Source organism: Lutjanus erythropterus, chromosome 7, assembly GCF_056507025.1.
Source record: "Lutjanus erythropterus isolate fLutEry1 chromosome 7, fLutEry1.hap2, whole genome shotgun sequence".
In the NCBI taxonomy this organism is placed as follows: Eukaryota; Metazoa; Chordata; class Actinopteri; order Lutjaniformes; family Lutjanidae; genus Lutjanus; species Lutjanus erythropterus.
In genome coordinates, this window is record NC_139323.1 from 29,650,064 (window position 1) to 29,667,465 (window position 17,402).

At 40.5% G+C, this 17,402-nt stretch overlaps 2 protein-coding genes across 4 annotated transcripts in view; both read left to right on the top strand.

Annotated features, from left to right (window-relative positions):
* Positions 1-17,402, top strand: part of agbl4 (AGBL carboxypeptidase 4) — a 543,878-nt gene that overhangs the window by 438,503 nt on the left and 87,973 nt on the right. The window lies entirely within an intron of this gene.
* Positions 4,721-16,800, top strand: bend5 (BEN domain containing 5). Its single transcript, XM_084722270.1, has 6 exons — positions 4,721-4,955; positions 6,109-6,239; positions 8,464-8,941; positions 11,504-11,652; positions 15,736-15,949; positions 16,188-16,800. The coding sequence occupies exons 1-6, from the start codon at positions 4,772-4,774 to the stop codon at positions 16,382-16,384; spliced, it is 1,353 nt and encodes a 450-aa protein (XP_084578396.1). The 5' UTR covers positions 4,721-4,771; the 3' UTR covers positions 16,385-16,800.

Here is a 17,402-nt window from a genome sequence, read left to right on the forward strand (position 1 = left end):
CAAAATAGGAAAAACGGCTTCACCCTGGACTGTAAACAGTCGTGATTGATCGTGGTAGCGTGTTGCCCGTAAAAGACGTTTACGCCTCTCTGAATCTGTCATCTTGCAACCAGGCGCCCATATCTTCATTTTGCTCAGTGCTTTCCTGATCTTTGAGCATCTTTCCAGAAAGTTGCCTTAATGATCCCTCCATCCCGGCTGTCTAATGCCTGGCACCGTCATTTTGCTGTGTGTGTTGTCTGTACGCTGTTGCTCAGGCTGGCGCTCACCCCTGCCAACCATCATCACACACGCAGCACCAGCATCTGTCCATCCTGCAGATTGGCACAGGTGCTGCCTTTAGATTGGCTGTCTACGTGCCGGTAAGTTAATGCACACACCCCGCAGACATTTTTCACCTAAATTGCAGGACCTCATCTCACTATATTTGTCCGTCGTATTTACGCACACTCTCTTATCAGAAGCATAAAAGGGTCGTTTATTTTATCTGTTTGTCCGTGAGTCAGTGGGAACTCTTTATGATTCCCGGCGTACCGCTGCAATGATGACGTGTGTGCCCGCAGTCTAATTCCATCATCAGCATCATTACTGCTATTATCCCGTGTCTCCCTTTAATGCAGGCTAATGGATGACCAATAAAGATAGATGAGCCTGGCAGTGTGGAGCTAATAGGCAGGACATGATGTCTGGCTTCTGTCCTGACTTGAGTCTATACCCGATCAACTGCCCTCTGAGATAAAAACATAGCTAAAATATTATCTACTTAATCCTTATAAATCAGTGTATCTTCAGATAATTAGCATGTCGATAGTCAACTCAGAGTGGATTTTGTGTGTTTGAGTAACTGTTTTTAAGAAGAGCTGATTGGATTTGTTAAACAAATAGCAGCTGTGCTTTTAATTGTCATGATGGTGACAAGGCAACACACAACAATGGGTACGCAGCATTTAACTGATATTTATAGTGCTATAATTTAATCCCATTTTTGTATATGCAAAGGTTATTTTTGCCTTAAAGGTCCAGTATGTAAGATTTGAGGGGATCTTTTGGCAGAATATGGCAGAGATGGAATTTAATATTTATGGAATTTAATGTTGTTATGTTTTCATTAGTGAATCATCACCTGAAAATAAGAATTTTGTGTATTAGAGAGGACACAGATCCCCTTCCACCAAGTTTCGACATAAATGAAGTGCAGTATTTACACACCCAAAGGTGTCTAGTTATGTGTCAGGCAAAACACCTGAGGACCATGGGTCTATATTACTGATCATTTTTGAGATAACTGACAGTAGGGCTGGATGATATTGAGAGATTATTGAGATTGCAATTGTAATGTAGGGCTGATTATTGTGCTTTCACAAAATACTGACACAGTGAGATTTTTGATAAATAATGATCAGTTATATGGGTATAATGAATAAATGGACAAAGGCAAATAATGGAACAGCTGTAACCGTTTAGAAAGTTCAGAAAATTCTGTCTTTTCTGTCATGCAGCCTTTAAAACCAGGATAGGTGGTACCACAGTATAACATTGTAAGACAATATCTACACTAATATCATGATGTCAATGTAATATTGATATACTGCCCAGCCCTAATCAAGAAAATATATTTTATTTAATGTAACTACTGGCATGCAAGCCTTATAGTTCATATAGAAAACTGCATGTTCACCCACCAGTGTTCAGTCAAGCACTGTGACCTGGTTGAAGCTAAATCGGAGAGTTCAGCAGTGCAGTGGAGCAATGTACCATGAAATAATTACAGTGAGGAAAAGGGAGTACATGGGTTAAGTTTTGAGACTTTTGGTGCATGAAAATAGTTCTCACAGAGGCTGACATGACGTACAATACCATATAAAGAACTGAGGCAAAAGAAGTACTCAGATCGCAGTGTAGAAATAGTCTTTTACAAGTAGTCCTGCATTCAAAATTTGACTTAGTAAAAGTTTAAAACTATTAACAGCACAATATACTTTGAGTACATCAGTAAAAGAACTCCATCTATTTATTTATTGGTTTTATTTATTTATTTGGATAACCTGTAAGTGAGGTAGCCAAGAAGCTTTTCTTAATTATGATGTCCACTATAGATCTCTCATCTTGATAAGTATATAAAGATACATCATAATTTATTTTTTTATTATATTTTATGTCATTAATACCAATTTGTATAGTAACTAAAATTATTAGATAAATGCAGTGGCGTACATGCACTGCAATATTTGTCATATTCAGAAGTGCCTGTAGAATAAAATAAATTTGAGGGAGTTCAACTTTTATTGTGTCTCTAGGCAGACTTCCATCTGTGGTGCAACTTGTGGAGAAAGTTGAACTTCTTCTGGCTGCAGGAAAAACATAATATAAGGCTTTTAAATGGAGTGGTGTCCCCCTTAAAATACTGGCCACTTCAAAGACAGAAAGCTCCAGAAAGAGAGCAGCCTTATGTTGACAAGCCCAGCCTTGAGGACAGGAGAGCCATTGAACAGAAGCTTAGATTAGCAGTAATCCTCTGTTCGACTTGTTGAGAAGCTGCTCAAATCTCTTGTCTATCACTCTCACTCCTGTTATAGTTTGTGGAGCCCTGCCAAAGTATCAGTGCATAGATATATACAAAACGACTGTGACTCAACCTGAAAAAATAAACTCCATTTAATCCCTACCTCTAAAATACAATTTATTAAAGAATGATGCAGAATTTAACTTCTGGAAAAGTATATGAAAGTTGCATTTTGACAGTTCAACTTAGCGCTTCTTCACGGAAAAGTGAAGCGAGGAGACGTAACCACTCACTCGAACTGAAAACAGCCGAAAATACTGCTCCAATAGCTGAAGTAAAATGACTGGCGTTATGTTCTGAACGTTATTGTCATCGCTTTGTTTGTTTGTTTTCAAATTCTCTTGTATACATCTACCAGACTCTGAGAGCGGTCACACAGCACAGTGAACAAACATCACGGGGAAGCTGGCATTTGAAACAGGCCTAATCATAACTAACTAAATGCCTGAAACTATGAAACGAGATATCAGAGAAGAAAAAAGGCTCCATATAGTTCTGCATCAGTTACTTTTCAATTACAGCAGGCGAAGCAGAACGAAATTGTTAGTGTCATTTATCGACTGTGGTGCTCTCCATTAGAGTAACAACTGAGAGAAATCCATCCTGTTGTATAAGCACCTGGCTGTCTTACAATAACAAAGAGTTCGTTTCTGTCAGCTGGCCTTAAGTCTTTCTGTTGTGATACAAGGAACAGATGAGACGTGTGTACGCCAGGAAACACACGAAGGCACACAGAGAGCAGTGAAATCTGGCCGGGCAGGTAATCATCTTGGTGGCTTTTCTCACTGTACTGCCCTGAAACAATTCCCTCAGAAGACAGAGTGAGCAGTAATGGGCATCTAAATTGATGAGGGTAATGATCCAGGACGACTGAAATGTCCTGCCTAATCACTTAAAGCAGGGGTTCCCAAACTTTTTCATGTCAAGGACCCCCAGAGGAGATGCACATTTGACCACAGGCCCCCAATTTGAGAGGATTTTGTCTGGATTATTTGAAGTGAGCCTGTATGCGGTCACTGTGTTACCTAGTCCTGCCCCTAGTTTGGAGAAGGAGAGAGGGGGAACAGCATGGATGCTATTAAATGTACTGCTGTGGACAGAGTCAGCAACAAAAGGTATTATACCCACTTTTAAGACGTCCACCTAAAAATCTCAGTATCAGTTTAAGTGTACACTACTTTGCTGTCAGACAGCCTTTTCTGATGGGAAACTGCTGTTATACGAGCCAAATATTGCTCTCTCCAAACCAACCAAACTCTAAAAGCATAATCAGTCATTTTACCACAGGAGTAGCTGGTCCTCCACTGTCTCAATTTGTTTGTTTGTGCTATTGTGTGGCTTTGGTGGCTCAGGTATCCTTTTAAAATACAAAGATCACACAATCCTCACACAAAAACCCTAACAAATTGAGGCAGCGGTAGACCAGCAACTCCTGTTTTCTGCAAAGTTAAATTACTGATTTCATTTATGGAGTTTGTTCTGTGTCTGTGTCTTCCCAGTGACACTGACTATTAATAAATACCTGACAGTCCCACTTAAAATAACCTGAACTATCCCTTTAATGTATACCCCCTATGCATTTTTTTTTAAATTATTTATTTATTTGTTTGTTTGTTTGATGATAATTAAGTCTTGATAGTCAATCAATGATCAAACTAGAATCACTAAATATTACAATCATTCTTCACTTGTGGTTCCAGCTTCCAAAAAATGTGATAAAAGTTAAAATATTTTCTTCCTCTTTTTGCTGGGGATCCCCCTGTTGGTCTCTGGAACCCAGTTTGAAAACCACTGACTAAAACAAATATTTCCCTTATAAATATTTCGTTGTTTTCAAATATGCTGACATTAATATTAGTATTTTTGTCATCTTGGTCTTCACAGATGTTTCAAATTTGGAAGAAATTAAAAACATGTTTTTTAATATTATAATTACACTACATGTGCAAAAGGAAAAACATTTCATATTCCTTACACAAAGAGATCAAATTTGTTTTTGAATGCTTCTTTATCTTAACATCTCTTAACAGCAAAGTTAATGTCAATTACTTATGCCTTGATGATCTACCCTGGTGATGTGGACCAGGCATGAGTAGCCGAGCGCAGACAGACACCATCCCCAACCCCCCTATGTGTATATTTTTTTAATACTTTGTGAGGAAAAACTGTCAACCATATCCAAAGTGCAGGACCAAAGAGAAGTAAATAATGTATGCTTTTGTTAGATTCTTTGAAGACGATATGTGCTACGCGTTGCCAGTTTCAAATGTCGAAGATTTCAGACCACTGCACAAAACAGATTTTGATAATCAGAAGGTGTATCTGGTTCACAGAACTGAAGAGAATGGCAGCGCAGGCCAGCCGTGCGAAGTACAGATCCTTGCCCTTGCAGGTAAGTTGTCCTCCTAACACATCAGCTTCTTTATTTTTAACGCTGTTTTTCTCCGTCTGACCAAGTAACGACGGGGTACGCGAATGTGTTGAATGTGTCAAAGCAAGTCCTTTTGTCCGATCTGTCAGGACGTGATCAGCTGGAATCTGACACTGATAGCCACAACAACGTCCTCGGCGGTGGCTAGGCTAGATATGCTAGTTAGATATGCTAAGATAAGTTTGGTAGGCAGTCATACCTTGTCGGCAGCGCTTTACAGATTTTTACACCCAGAGTTTCGTGTTCGTATCGTGAGTTAGCTCTCTTGTCTCGATAGAGTGGTGCTGCTTGTTTCGCTAAATACGTGGCATGCAACGTTAGCCAGTCACAACGGTTGTTTACAAGATGTAGCTAACGCCTGCTAGCTTCATGTGTATTCGTTCCGCGTTAGCATGTTAGCACCGAAGCGCTAGTTAGCTGCGTGCACACTGCAAACTGTCACTACATTACAAACACATGTGACAGCCTGTGGTCACCCTGTTATCATTTTTGTAGAGGTTTGAACGTGTAGTCGAGACGCTAGACCGACAGCTTTTGTGTTTTGCGGTTAGCATGTTAGCTGCTTATCTGTTGGTCTGAGCCACAGAGGGGATGCGGTGCTGCAGTCATCGCCGTGTCACACACATTAATGCAGACAACATGTAGTTTGCAACCTGTCCGTCACTAACATGACAGCCGCATGGCTGCTTCATGACAGCGCTTCATGTTAATGTGCAGAAGTGTGCAGGTGAAATGGTTTGCTAAACGTTAGCTCCAGTTAGTGAATGTTTGCTCATGGTCGTTTTCTATGCCCAATCTTTAACTAGCTACATCACTAATCCTCGAGTGTGTGTGAGCTGTCTGCTGCAAGATCGTTCAGATCTAACCAACACCTTCACGGCGGCGTTTATGTTAAATCTCTGTACAGCCAGGACGATTTGTATTACAGCTTGCATTTTAGTTTTAGGCTAAAGTGCGCTAAAGTTAGTTTAATCTAGTAGGATGGAGAGGCAAAACGCTCTCGGTCCGAGTTTGACGAATGGATGAAAGAATTCTGTTCACGTTTTATGAAAACCCATCCAACTTTTTGGAAACTTTATGAGTTTCTTCCTGCTTCTGTCTCCGAACTCCACAGATACAGTAGAGGAATTTGAAGACAGTATAATGCAAAAGAAGATGAAAATTCCCAAGATGTCCATCAAGAATTCAGGAAACTCTATTGAGAACAGTTTTGGAGAGGAGAGAATGCCACTCAGGCATAAAAAGGTAGGCTCACCCGAATTAGACAGTAGTAGTGTTGTTTTGGAAGAAATTAGTGTGTACATTTAAATGGGCAGCACTGGATAGTGGACCGCTCTCACTAGATTGTCTTGTTACTTACAATGACACCAATATCATGACATATAATCACACTGCCCCTTCATCATGTTTAAATAACCTAACTATTGGTAATGTCTTTAAGTTAAGATGTTATGATTCTGTCATAGTTTTAGATTTATTTTTAGTTATATTTGTTTCTCATCCACACAAATACAAAAAACACATAACGCTAATATAAAAGTATGAGTGAGTATGAGGTAGAAACCTGTAATGGCTTATATGAAAATGTGTATTCAGACAATACAAAATCATTAATACATTTACTATACTATTGTGTTCAGAATTGCACATAGAAAATGTGTAGAATCATAGTTATAATACAGTCCTTATAGTTAAATGCAAAGAATAGTAGTTTCCATGTTTACTATTTATTTAACATGTTCTAAGAATTATCATATTTTTCCAAATCAAATGTTTTCAACAACAGAACATGTTTTATCTGTGGATGCAAAGTTTACTTTCCATACTTAACCATAACAAAATGAAATAAGAAAGTGTCCCCTGTTAATTACTTATATTGACAATCGTTTGCTGTGTCACTGAGGACCCTAATTTATTGTGCTTATTGAAAAAACTCTTATATCAACACTGCGTAAGTATGACTACAGGTGTTACTTCATGTGCCAAGTTGATTCATACACATTAATAAGTCTTACATTGTAAATATATCTGTTGATTATACAATGTCACATTTTCATAAACTTGGATGACACCCAAAATCCCCCACGCTATTTTTACCATATGCTGGATTAACACAAATTCAGCACTCTGGACAGCTGCCCTTTCACAGACAAATCCTCTGAGCGGCTCATCAAAGAACTCAGTGACTCCTCTCCTCCCAGTTCCTATTGAGATCCACACAGTCAAAACAAACTGTTTGCAGTCTGTCTGTCTATCACGTCATTTTTCTGTTGAAGTGTGGTTTTATTCTGCTTTCTATGTGTTGAGATGAATCACATTTTGTTACCAATGCAGCGAAGAGATTTGTGATATTCTTTAAAATATTTTAATAGAACGGCATCCAAAAGTATATTTTTATTGTGTTCATATTAAACGTTGGCCGTAAAACAATAGTGATATGTATCAGCAACAGACACCTCATCAGTTTTAAGTGTTAAAGTTTTCTCTTACTTGCCCAGTCAGGGAAGCTGGTCAGAAAACTACTTGCCTAGTTTTTGGTTGGCCCTGTAAAAAACTGTTTTATGTCTTTAAATGTCTTGTTTTGTCAGTTTGAAACCCAAAGATATTCAGAAAAGTGATTAATGCAGTGGTTCCCAAACTGGGAGGGCGGGACCTACTGAGGGGACATGAAGCCACTGCAGGGAGGGTGTGGATGACCAGGGGAGAAATATAGAGATTTTTAACTTTTGAAGGGGGACATGCCATAAAAGACTTTGCCAACCACTGGATTATCTGATTATCAAAATAGTTTAATTTTTTTTACTAACTGCACAGTTGGGCAAGAGAGTTGCCACATTTACTTGCCTGACATCGCTTTTTACTTGCCCCAGGCAAGCCTAATTATTCAGCTCTGTTTACCAATAGTAGTAAGAAAATTGTTTTAAAAAATGTTGGTTTCACTTAAATAAATGCAGCGCAAACCGTCATTAACCCACATAACGAATACGCCCTGGCTTATAAACAGCCTGTCATCCCTTGATAATCGAGCATGGTATGAGTGACACACAAACAGCCAATCATTTAACAGGTGTGTTTTTCAGTTGCAGCACTGACATGTGGCACAACAACAGAAACAGCATTGAGGGACAAGATGAGTGCAGATGGCAGTTTAGTAGTAGTAGTTTAGTTTTGATTTTTGTAAATCCATTAAGATTACCTGTGTGCCTTGATGAAATTAAGTGTTTAAATTTGAAGTAAAGTGTTTAAATTCAACATAAATTCATTAAATTCAACCTCTTTTCTGCCAGTCTTTTTAAAATAGTTGGTCGTTAAAAATTGTCAATAATTTTCAGTATCAGCTGAAATAAAGCTTCTTATGTTGATCAATTTTTCAGTGATATCGCCCAGCCCTAGCTCATATTCTCAACTCTGTAGTTATTACAATTTCAGTGGCCTATTATGTCCCTAACATGACTGTTGTTTTCATCAGGCCCTGTCTCAGGACCATGGACGCCCCCTGTCCAACTCCTCCAAGAGCCTGGCAGCTGTAGTGGCTCGTCTGGAGAGAAATGCAGCCAGCTCCTGTATGGAGGGTGAGGAGGACCTAGATGAGGACCGGCTGGCCGAGGAGGGAGACGATGCAGACGACGAGGATGAAGATATGGATGCAGAGCATCAGCAACATCATCACCAGCAGCAACAACAGCATTTGGAGGTGGATGCGGATTGTGTGTCTGGGGTAGCTGCAGCCGTGGTTCCCAGAGTCCTGTACGAGGAGCTGGTTCATAGCTACAGGCAACAGGAGGAGGAGATGAGGAGGCTGCAGCAGGAGCTGGAGAGAACCCGCAGGCAGCTGGTGCAGCAGGCCAAGAAGCTGAAGGAATATGGCAGCTTGCTGACAGAAGTCAAAGAACTGAGGGACTTCAACAGGAGGCTGCAAGACGTGCTTCTCATGAGATTGGGCAGCGGTGAGGAAACAGGAACATGCACACCAACACACAAACCACTACTGACTATGCCACAAAGTTTATGAGTAACTTTTAACCGAATTAGTAATGTAATAAAATGACAAATCAGTCAAATCAGCTGGTATTGAGAATGAATACCTGTATTGTCTTTAAGCTGCAATTCAGGGGCACAGAACTTTTATTATTAGAAAGGCAGTCTTGGAAAGTAACATCTGTGGAGGCAAGAGTGTGGACAAAATATAGTCCTAGTATCTATTGTATGTCCACACAATGCACGTATTGTACCCCCACTGATGCTAACATGAGCTATGTGTTTTTAAAAAAAAAAAAAAAAAAAAAAAAAAAAAACAGTAACAAGTGCCAAACATAATGGATTTTAAGTCTGGAAAAAAACATGAGAAGATGCAAATGGAGTATCCCTATGCTGTGACAAGAAAGGTCTGAGATGAAGGCCCTTCAATAGAGGTCGTTTCTTTAGTTTAAATGTACATGCGCTTTTATGAATGACGTTAAGACGGAACTAAACTGGAGCACTTTGAGTTTGAATGCTTTAATATTGTGTAATAGTGATGAGAGACCACCCCAAAACAGAAGAATGTCTTCTCAATTGTTCTGCCAAAGAATTCTCAGTCTCCCATCTGCTGACCCATTGTAAAGTACTCCAAATGAGATGCCAAGGCATTATTAGTATTTACCACAGTGTTAAATAGTTATATTATGCCAGTGATCATGTGTTGTTAAAGGTAAAAAAAAACTTGTTTTGTGGTCTGGAATTTTATTAGCTATATATGAATTTCAAAAACTCCATGTAGCAGTGTAAAGTAGGCTTATTGCAGTGCGTTTGCAAAATCAATCTGAGTTTTGTCAGTTTTATATGGTGTGGCCCAGTTTCACACACACTGCATCAATATTCCCACAAGAGCAATGATTCCTTATCCAGCTCAAACTCTCTAAGGCTTTGTTCAGACTGCAGGTAGCAGCATGTCATGCGTTGCGTTCCATGTGACACAAAAGACACTTTGAAATCAGATTTGACTGGAAAGACTGTCCAGACTGAGATGGATCTGTAAATGTGATTCCAATCTCTCAGATTGGAGTCGCATTTCTAACCACCTCCAAATGAGGCTTGGATCCGATTAACAGAATTTGTGTGTCCTGTGTTTTTTGCTGTCCAGACTTTCTAAATTTAAACTGGATACAATGTGGATACGTCAACAGACTGAATTGGGTTGACAGTCTGAACAAGGTCTTAGAAGATTTGTAAGGAAAAAAAAGCAGAAAGCTTTTGACAGATCTCCCACTTTGTATAGAAGTTTTTGGAATATAAGCAGTATGTGGTTAGTTAAAGAAGTTTTTAAAAAAATCAACAGGTGTAATACCTAATAGACACACATCCAACAATGAGATTATAATCCAGCAGTAGGATTGTAATATGTCTAGTGCTAAAGTAGGAAATCTAATACCGGAAGTTTAATAGAAAGCACTGTAGTTATAAGTGTGATTAAAAGTGGTGTCATTTCAGTGTGCAGCAATGTACAAACTCAAGCTTTGCCAGATGCGGGTGTTAACCTCAGGCCCCCTGTAGATCTGGACAGAGGCGCCGGGCTACTGGCGAGACCATCTAATGGATGGGCTAAAGATTAGAGCACTCTGGGGTGCTGTCGGGCAGGGGATGGAGTGCACTGACCGATATTAAAACTCATCAGCTACATTGGAGCTTAGCGTTGCCGGCCACCAAGCCAGCTTAGGTGCTGGGCTAAAATAACCGCCAGTCTTGAGGCACAGGGAAGCCTTGGCCCAAGGTGCGAAGAAAGCAGGCGAGCAAGTGGGCACAGGTCCAGTGGCGAAGGCCAGAAAACTCACGGCCACATGCTACTAGATATCGTAGGGATTACATTGCAACTGGCCGTTTACAACTAGCATGCTGTCAAGTGTTATTGAACTCCTCTATAGAATGCTGCAGGGATGATGTGTTTTTGTAAGCCAATCTAGAAGTTAGCATCACGCTTGTTCCCTCCACAAAAAGCTTATGTTGCTTTAAAGCTTACATTTATGATACTTATGTGCTTGTTCAGCAAGATAATCTTTACAAATGAACACTGTTTTCATGATTTTTGAAGCGTAAATGCAATTGCCATGAGTGAAAAGCTAATGTTAAGCTATAAAGGAAATATACCACGGTGACTGGGGTTCGCCATGATGATGTTTAAATTTCCCACACAACCTCTGTATTCTCATTTCGCCACTTGCTTGCACCTGCCTGTTTTAAGAGAAAAAAAGCTTCAGTTCACGAGTGGAGTTTTTACTGACATATTTTACGTCATAGAACAAATTGTGAAATTCTCTTGAGCTTGTTGTAACCACCACCTTATTTCAGGCATCTAACCAAAACCTATTCAAAAACTCACTGACTTAGTGATGAGGGAGCCAGAAGAGCTAATATCTGTCGTACTGACTAGCAATGATGAATGGCCTTTGACCTTACCTGAACTTGAAGTGCTGACAGACATAGATTTGTTCTGTGTATCTCTGTGATGCTAAATGTCTCCTTCATTTCTCCAGAGCCTATGCATGACAATGGCACTCAGACAATCAAGGCTGAAGTGGTTGAGCCCATTGTTGAGGCGCAGGAGACATGCAGAGAAGAAGCCAACACCAGTTCCAGCTACTCACCCTCACCCAGGACAGTATACACCTGCAACGATGGGAAGGTAAGTCTGGCTTGACTGTAGGACAGTCTTTATTTCATTAGCTTTTCCTGATTCCCTCTGGCAGGCACATGAACACCACCTTTTCAACTGTTTTGTCTTATCTAGTCTAATCACACGTCTTTTTATTTGCTACCGACCTTTCATGTTGTCTTTGTGATGTCCCCTGCCTGTTTTCATCTCCTTCATCTTTTTTTATTTTGACATTTATTCTTCAAGGCAGAATCACTCATCCAAATGTAAACAAAACGGTACCCCTCAGCACTAAAATTCAAACACAGAGCTGAAAGATGCCGTCACTCAATAACAAATTGACAAGCCTTTAACTAAGTCTAATGATGATGTTAAAGGCATGTTGAGTCAGCCGGGAGTAAAGAATGTCTGCATTTTCAATGATGAGCAACTCAGAAACATAAAATGCTTTTTTATTGTGTGGCTGCCTCTTCAGTTATATATTTGAATACAATTGAAATTTACAGGGTCGAGTGTTACATTATGGATAGGGACTTTCAAGATAGGGACTTAAAGGGATCATTCAGATTTATTTATTTATTTGAAAAGGTTGTGTGTACATTAATCAACATTCAGAGGGGGCGGCTGTTTAGCTCAGTTGGTAGAGCGTCCGCCCCAAGTATGGAGGCTGTCAGTCCTCTGCAGCGGCTGCTGGTTCGACTCGCACCTGCGGCCCTTTGCTGCGTGTCTTCCCCTCTCTCTTCACCCCCATTCCCTGTCTACTCTTCAGCTGTACTATCAAATAAAGGCAAGACAAGCCCAAAAACATAACTTAAAAAAAAATCAACATTCAGAAGAGTGTAAGTGCATACGAGTTAGCTAAAGCATAGTTTTCATCAGCAGTCACTTTGCTGGATCTTGTTAGGTACCTTAGAACAATAAAAACAATACAGTATTAATTAATGTGAGGTTGTGTGAGGTATTTATCGATAGTCAGTGTATTAGCTACAGTAGCTTCTGGTCGTCACGCCCCCAGTTTGGAGAAGCAGAGAGGAAAAGTATGAAAGCTAAGCAATGAACTGTTGTCGATGGGGTCAGCAACAAAAGGTCCACTTAAAAAAAGAAAATGAATCTCACTCACAGCATACACTGTATTTTGAATATTTTCACAGCTTTATGTTGCCGTCACACAGCAAAGTATAGTTTGGATTCACCGAACTATCCTTTTTAAACACAAAAGTCACACAATAACACAAACACACAAGAGATTGAGGCAGTGGTAGTCCAGCAATTCCCATGTTCTGTGAAATAAAATTACTGAGTTCACCCATGGACTGTGTTTGGTTTGGAGATGATGTTTGCCTTGTAAAACAGCTGTTTCCCACTGGAGAGGGCTGTCTGGCAGCAAGGTACAGCAGTTCATTGCTTAGTTTCTGTGCTGGCACTCCTTTCTGCTTCTCCAAACTGGGGTCATGCCAGGCGGAATCTACTGTGGCTAATATACTGAGTATAGACAAGTACCTCATACAACCCCACGTCAAATAATCCGAACTATCCTTTTAAAGACTATCCCAATAACCGTCTCAACCTTTGAGAGTCCTGAATGCTTTAGTTCCCTCTCCAGTGTCCCTGGCTCTTTGCCTGGGGGTGACTGTGGGAAGTAGCCTGATTTTGTAGGAAATGCAGTATTTCCTTTTAACACCCATGAACCTGGGAACATGCCGTCATAGTTGATCAGTCCTTTCCCCCTGGCTGCCCTACCCTAGCAGGTAAACAAGGTTGAGAAGATTATTATTGTTCCTGCAAGCCCAGCCAGCATCATCAGTGTTTATTGGCCTGTTAGGGTTCTTTACTCCCCCCACCGCTGTAACTCAACCAGCGTCCTGTCTCTGATGACAGGGGGGGAATTGGTACTACAAGCTCTGGGGCCTGCAGCCACTTGAAGCGTGAAGAACACTTGCAAATTAGAACTCTCCTACATCAGGGACCCCATATTAATTATTTGCACGAGAGGAATTTAAAGTGACTGACAGGTTAGCCCTTGTGAGAGACTGGGGGTGGGGGGTGTAGAAAAGAAGGAGGAGAGATGGAAAGGGAGAGATAAACGAGAGCAACGGGGAGGGAGGATGAAAACAATCTTGTCTAACTTGAGGGCAGTAAAAAGCTTGTCTGCTGGCCGGGGGCCTAAAGCACATTAGCTGCACAGGGAAAAGCCTTTTGGATGGTAGCCTAAAGACTTTACAGCTATAAGAGAGGAGAGAGGGAGAAAGAGAGTCACATATGCCCCCTGCTGCATTAGCTCACCTAGAAGACCGGGGCAGTCGGCCTAGGCTGGCAATCGGCTTGGAGTGTTTGGGTCAGGCTTATGCAACGTGCAGCGGCAGTGTGTAGGGAGCTGCAGGCTAAGTTTATAGTGGAGGTAATCCAGGCCACAAGCAGCCACTGGCCTGAGCTTATTTATGTGTCCTGGTTGGTGAAAGTGGTGCTTCTTGGGATTTGTAAAGTGGTCTAAGTGGGAGCTGTTTAAGGGGTGTCCTAACATGATAAGCTATGACCTGCTTTGTCCATTTAGATTTAGGGGGTTTTACATCCGCATGGAGCATTGTAGTTGGGTGAAACTGGATTGGGAATCCCACAGCACCTAAAAACAAATTTCCCAAGTAGAGCTGCAAGGATTAGTCGATTTATTGATTACTTGTCAACTGTAAAATTAATCGCCAGCTATTCTCTGACTTCTGATTTCAACTTCTCATATGTAAATATTTTCTGTTTTCTTTAGTCCTCTATCACAGCACATCAAAACTCTTTGGGTAGCAGACAACAAAAAGACATTTCAGGACCTCAGCTTGGAGTTTGGGAAACTTTTTTTCACAATTTTCTGACATTTTATGGACCAAATAACTAATCAATTAATCGAGAAAGTGATCAACAGATAATTAATTGATAATTAAAATAACTGTTAGTTGCAGTTCTAGTCCCAGGCAAGCGGGTGGTCGGCGTAATGTAAGTCTAAATGTGTTCTACGCTTCAAATTATAGTAACAAAGTCCCAGTTTAGTTTGTTTCTCTCCCTCATCAACTTGCTTCTATCTTGCTTTCTCTTTTCTAGATTCCTTTTGTTGGTGTTTGCATAAATGTTGTTTAAACTCAATAAGATTTAATGAAATTGCCATCCCTACTTCTAATCTGGTCTGTAACAATAAGACCGTGACTACTGCTCTGAAGTCTGATGCTCCAGCATCTGTTGTATCTGTTTAAATAACATGAACCACCAGGGATAAGATCCATGTTTTTGTCCACTTTAATTTCTCACTTCCAAGGTTTGTTTGTTTATTTATTTATTCATTCATTATTTTAAGGTACCCCACTTGCTAGAATTAACTGGTTTGTTCACAACGTAACTGTATAGAATTTGTTTGAAAAAGGTATAAAGGAAAAGAAAGGCAAGGAAAAAAGGATAGGGTAACGAAGTTGCTGTTTGTAGTGATTGATCAACATCGGTCATGTGAGGAGGAACCAAATCACATGACATCAACGTCACAAATTTAATTACCAATCTTAAGAGACAACATCCAAAGAATTATGACAAATTTTTGAAAACAAAGAGGAAAAGGCACCTGTCAGCAGTAGTTTTCTTATTTTACTCACTGAATGTGCACATTTTGAGAAGCATTGTATTCTATACCTGCATCTGCCAGTGGGCCGTCATGAAAAGAGTAGACATGCCGTCTATTAAAGGACAGACGTAATGTTTTCTGCAATTAGGTGAGAAAAATATGCACATATGTTGTCATCAGCAATTGGCTAAAATATGTAGGAAAATATCGGCAAGTTGATAATCGCCAAAAATCTAACGTTGTGCATCTGTAGTCATTTTTTCTGTGGATGGAGCAGACAGATCTTCAATAGGTAGCACTGTTAGGAAGTCCAGCATGAATGAGCAAGTGTGGAGTGGATGAGACATCAAGAGCGCAGTATTGTGTGCTTAAAAGTGTCAGTGTGCTCGTTCTGTTGTGTTTATACGGACATTACATTTTTCATTTTCTTTGACACAATTCAGTGACAACACAACACTTAACACAAAATAGTTTTATCTTACTAGATGAACATTTTAAAATGCTTGTCCTCTGTGCAGGTACACCTTGGTGGAGGTATCTGGGTGGAGGAGGAGAAGTGGCACCAGCTGCAGCGGACCCAGGGAGACTCCAAGTTCACAAAGAACCTGGCTGTAATGATCTGGGGAACAGAAACCCTCAAGAACCGTAGTGTCACTGGAGTGGCCACCAAAAAGAAGAAAGATGCCCTGCCCAAACCTCCACTGTCACCCAGCAAACTGAAAATCGTCAGAGGTAAGATAAAAACCAGGTTTAATCTAAAAATTCAACATTGTAAAAGAGATGAATACTTGTTTTGGTGGGTCTTTTGTAAGCCAAGACAAGTTGGAAAACATCAGGTACAGAAAAATTCTTTTCTCTTTTCATACAGCCTTTCAGTCATTAAATTGTATCCATTAGACACCAAATAAAGATAAGATCAGCAGTTTTTAATTTGATGTAGTCTGACTGCTCACACTCACTCCTTCCCCAGAGTGTCTCTACGACAGAGTGTCTCAAGAGACAGCCGACAGTGCAGAGATTACGCAGAGATTGTCCAAAGTGAACAAATACATTTGTGAAAAGATAATGGACATCAACAAGTCCATCAAGAACGAGGAGCGGCGGGAGTCCAAGCTGCTCATCAGACAGACAGTCAAGATGGAGAACTTCACCTACGATGGCATGTAGTGATCAACTGTTGTCACGCCAGCGCCTTCTGCCCCCCCTTTGTGGTCTGCAGGATATTGAGGGGACTTGATATGGGTGGTTGGGGGATGTTTGTCACAGTTTCAGGAGCAGTTGTTTTTCTTTGACACATTGGGTTGGTTATTATGTGAAACGTTAATACAAATAGAGCCCTTCCCAGCTCCCTGTAGAGCAACCATCACCTTCCTCAGTGCCCACTTTCCTCATTGGCTCATTGGCTGACAGACAGCTTTACCCACCAGTCAAATGTTGTGTGAACTAGTTTGATATGAGCTGGTGTGAGTGTTTTTATAAGCTTTACAGTGGCATTGGTACAGAGATACGGTTTATTGACGTGTGTGCATTTGTGTCAAAGGGAGGGATTAGATGTGTTTGTTCAATTGATTTATTGTTCTGTGTCAGAACATAATTTTGAGTCCTTAAACTTTTAAAAAGTGAAAGGTTAATTCCCTAGATGAAAATCTTCTGATGCTATGAAGATGATGATGCTAGCTTGTATTAGATCTTAGCCGTCTGAATGGTTGGATATTTTGGTAACAACTCAATAACTGCTGAGTGTTTGCTGTTGGTACTTACTGCATAGAATGGGACATCAGGGTCTCAAATGCACAAGTCTTAATTGGTAACAGCCATATTGCATTTTGCAACAGAGGTTCTGTTGCTCCAAGAGATTAATTCTCCCCCTCGACTGTAGGCCAACCACAACTAGGGCTGTCCCCGAAAGTCATGGAATCATCAATGAGAGACCCCTCAGTCGACTGAGATGCGTCCAGTCAAGCGGTCTTTATTTCCCTTATGAGCTGGTATGTATTGCAATAAAGGGATAAAACAGTTAGACGCTAACCAAAATGTAAAGCAGTTTCATTGAGGAATTGTTAAATAAGGGTTTACAGCTTGCTACGCAACAGCATGGCAGGCTGAAAACTTTACAAATCGAGTCTCTAAATCACCATTACTTACTGTAATGGATGCAGAGCGCAGGTGACGCACAGTCAGCCAC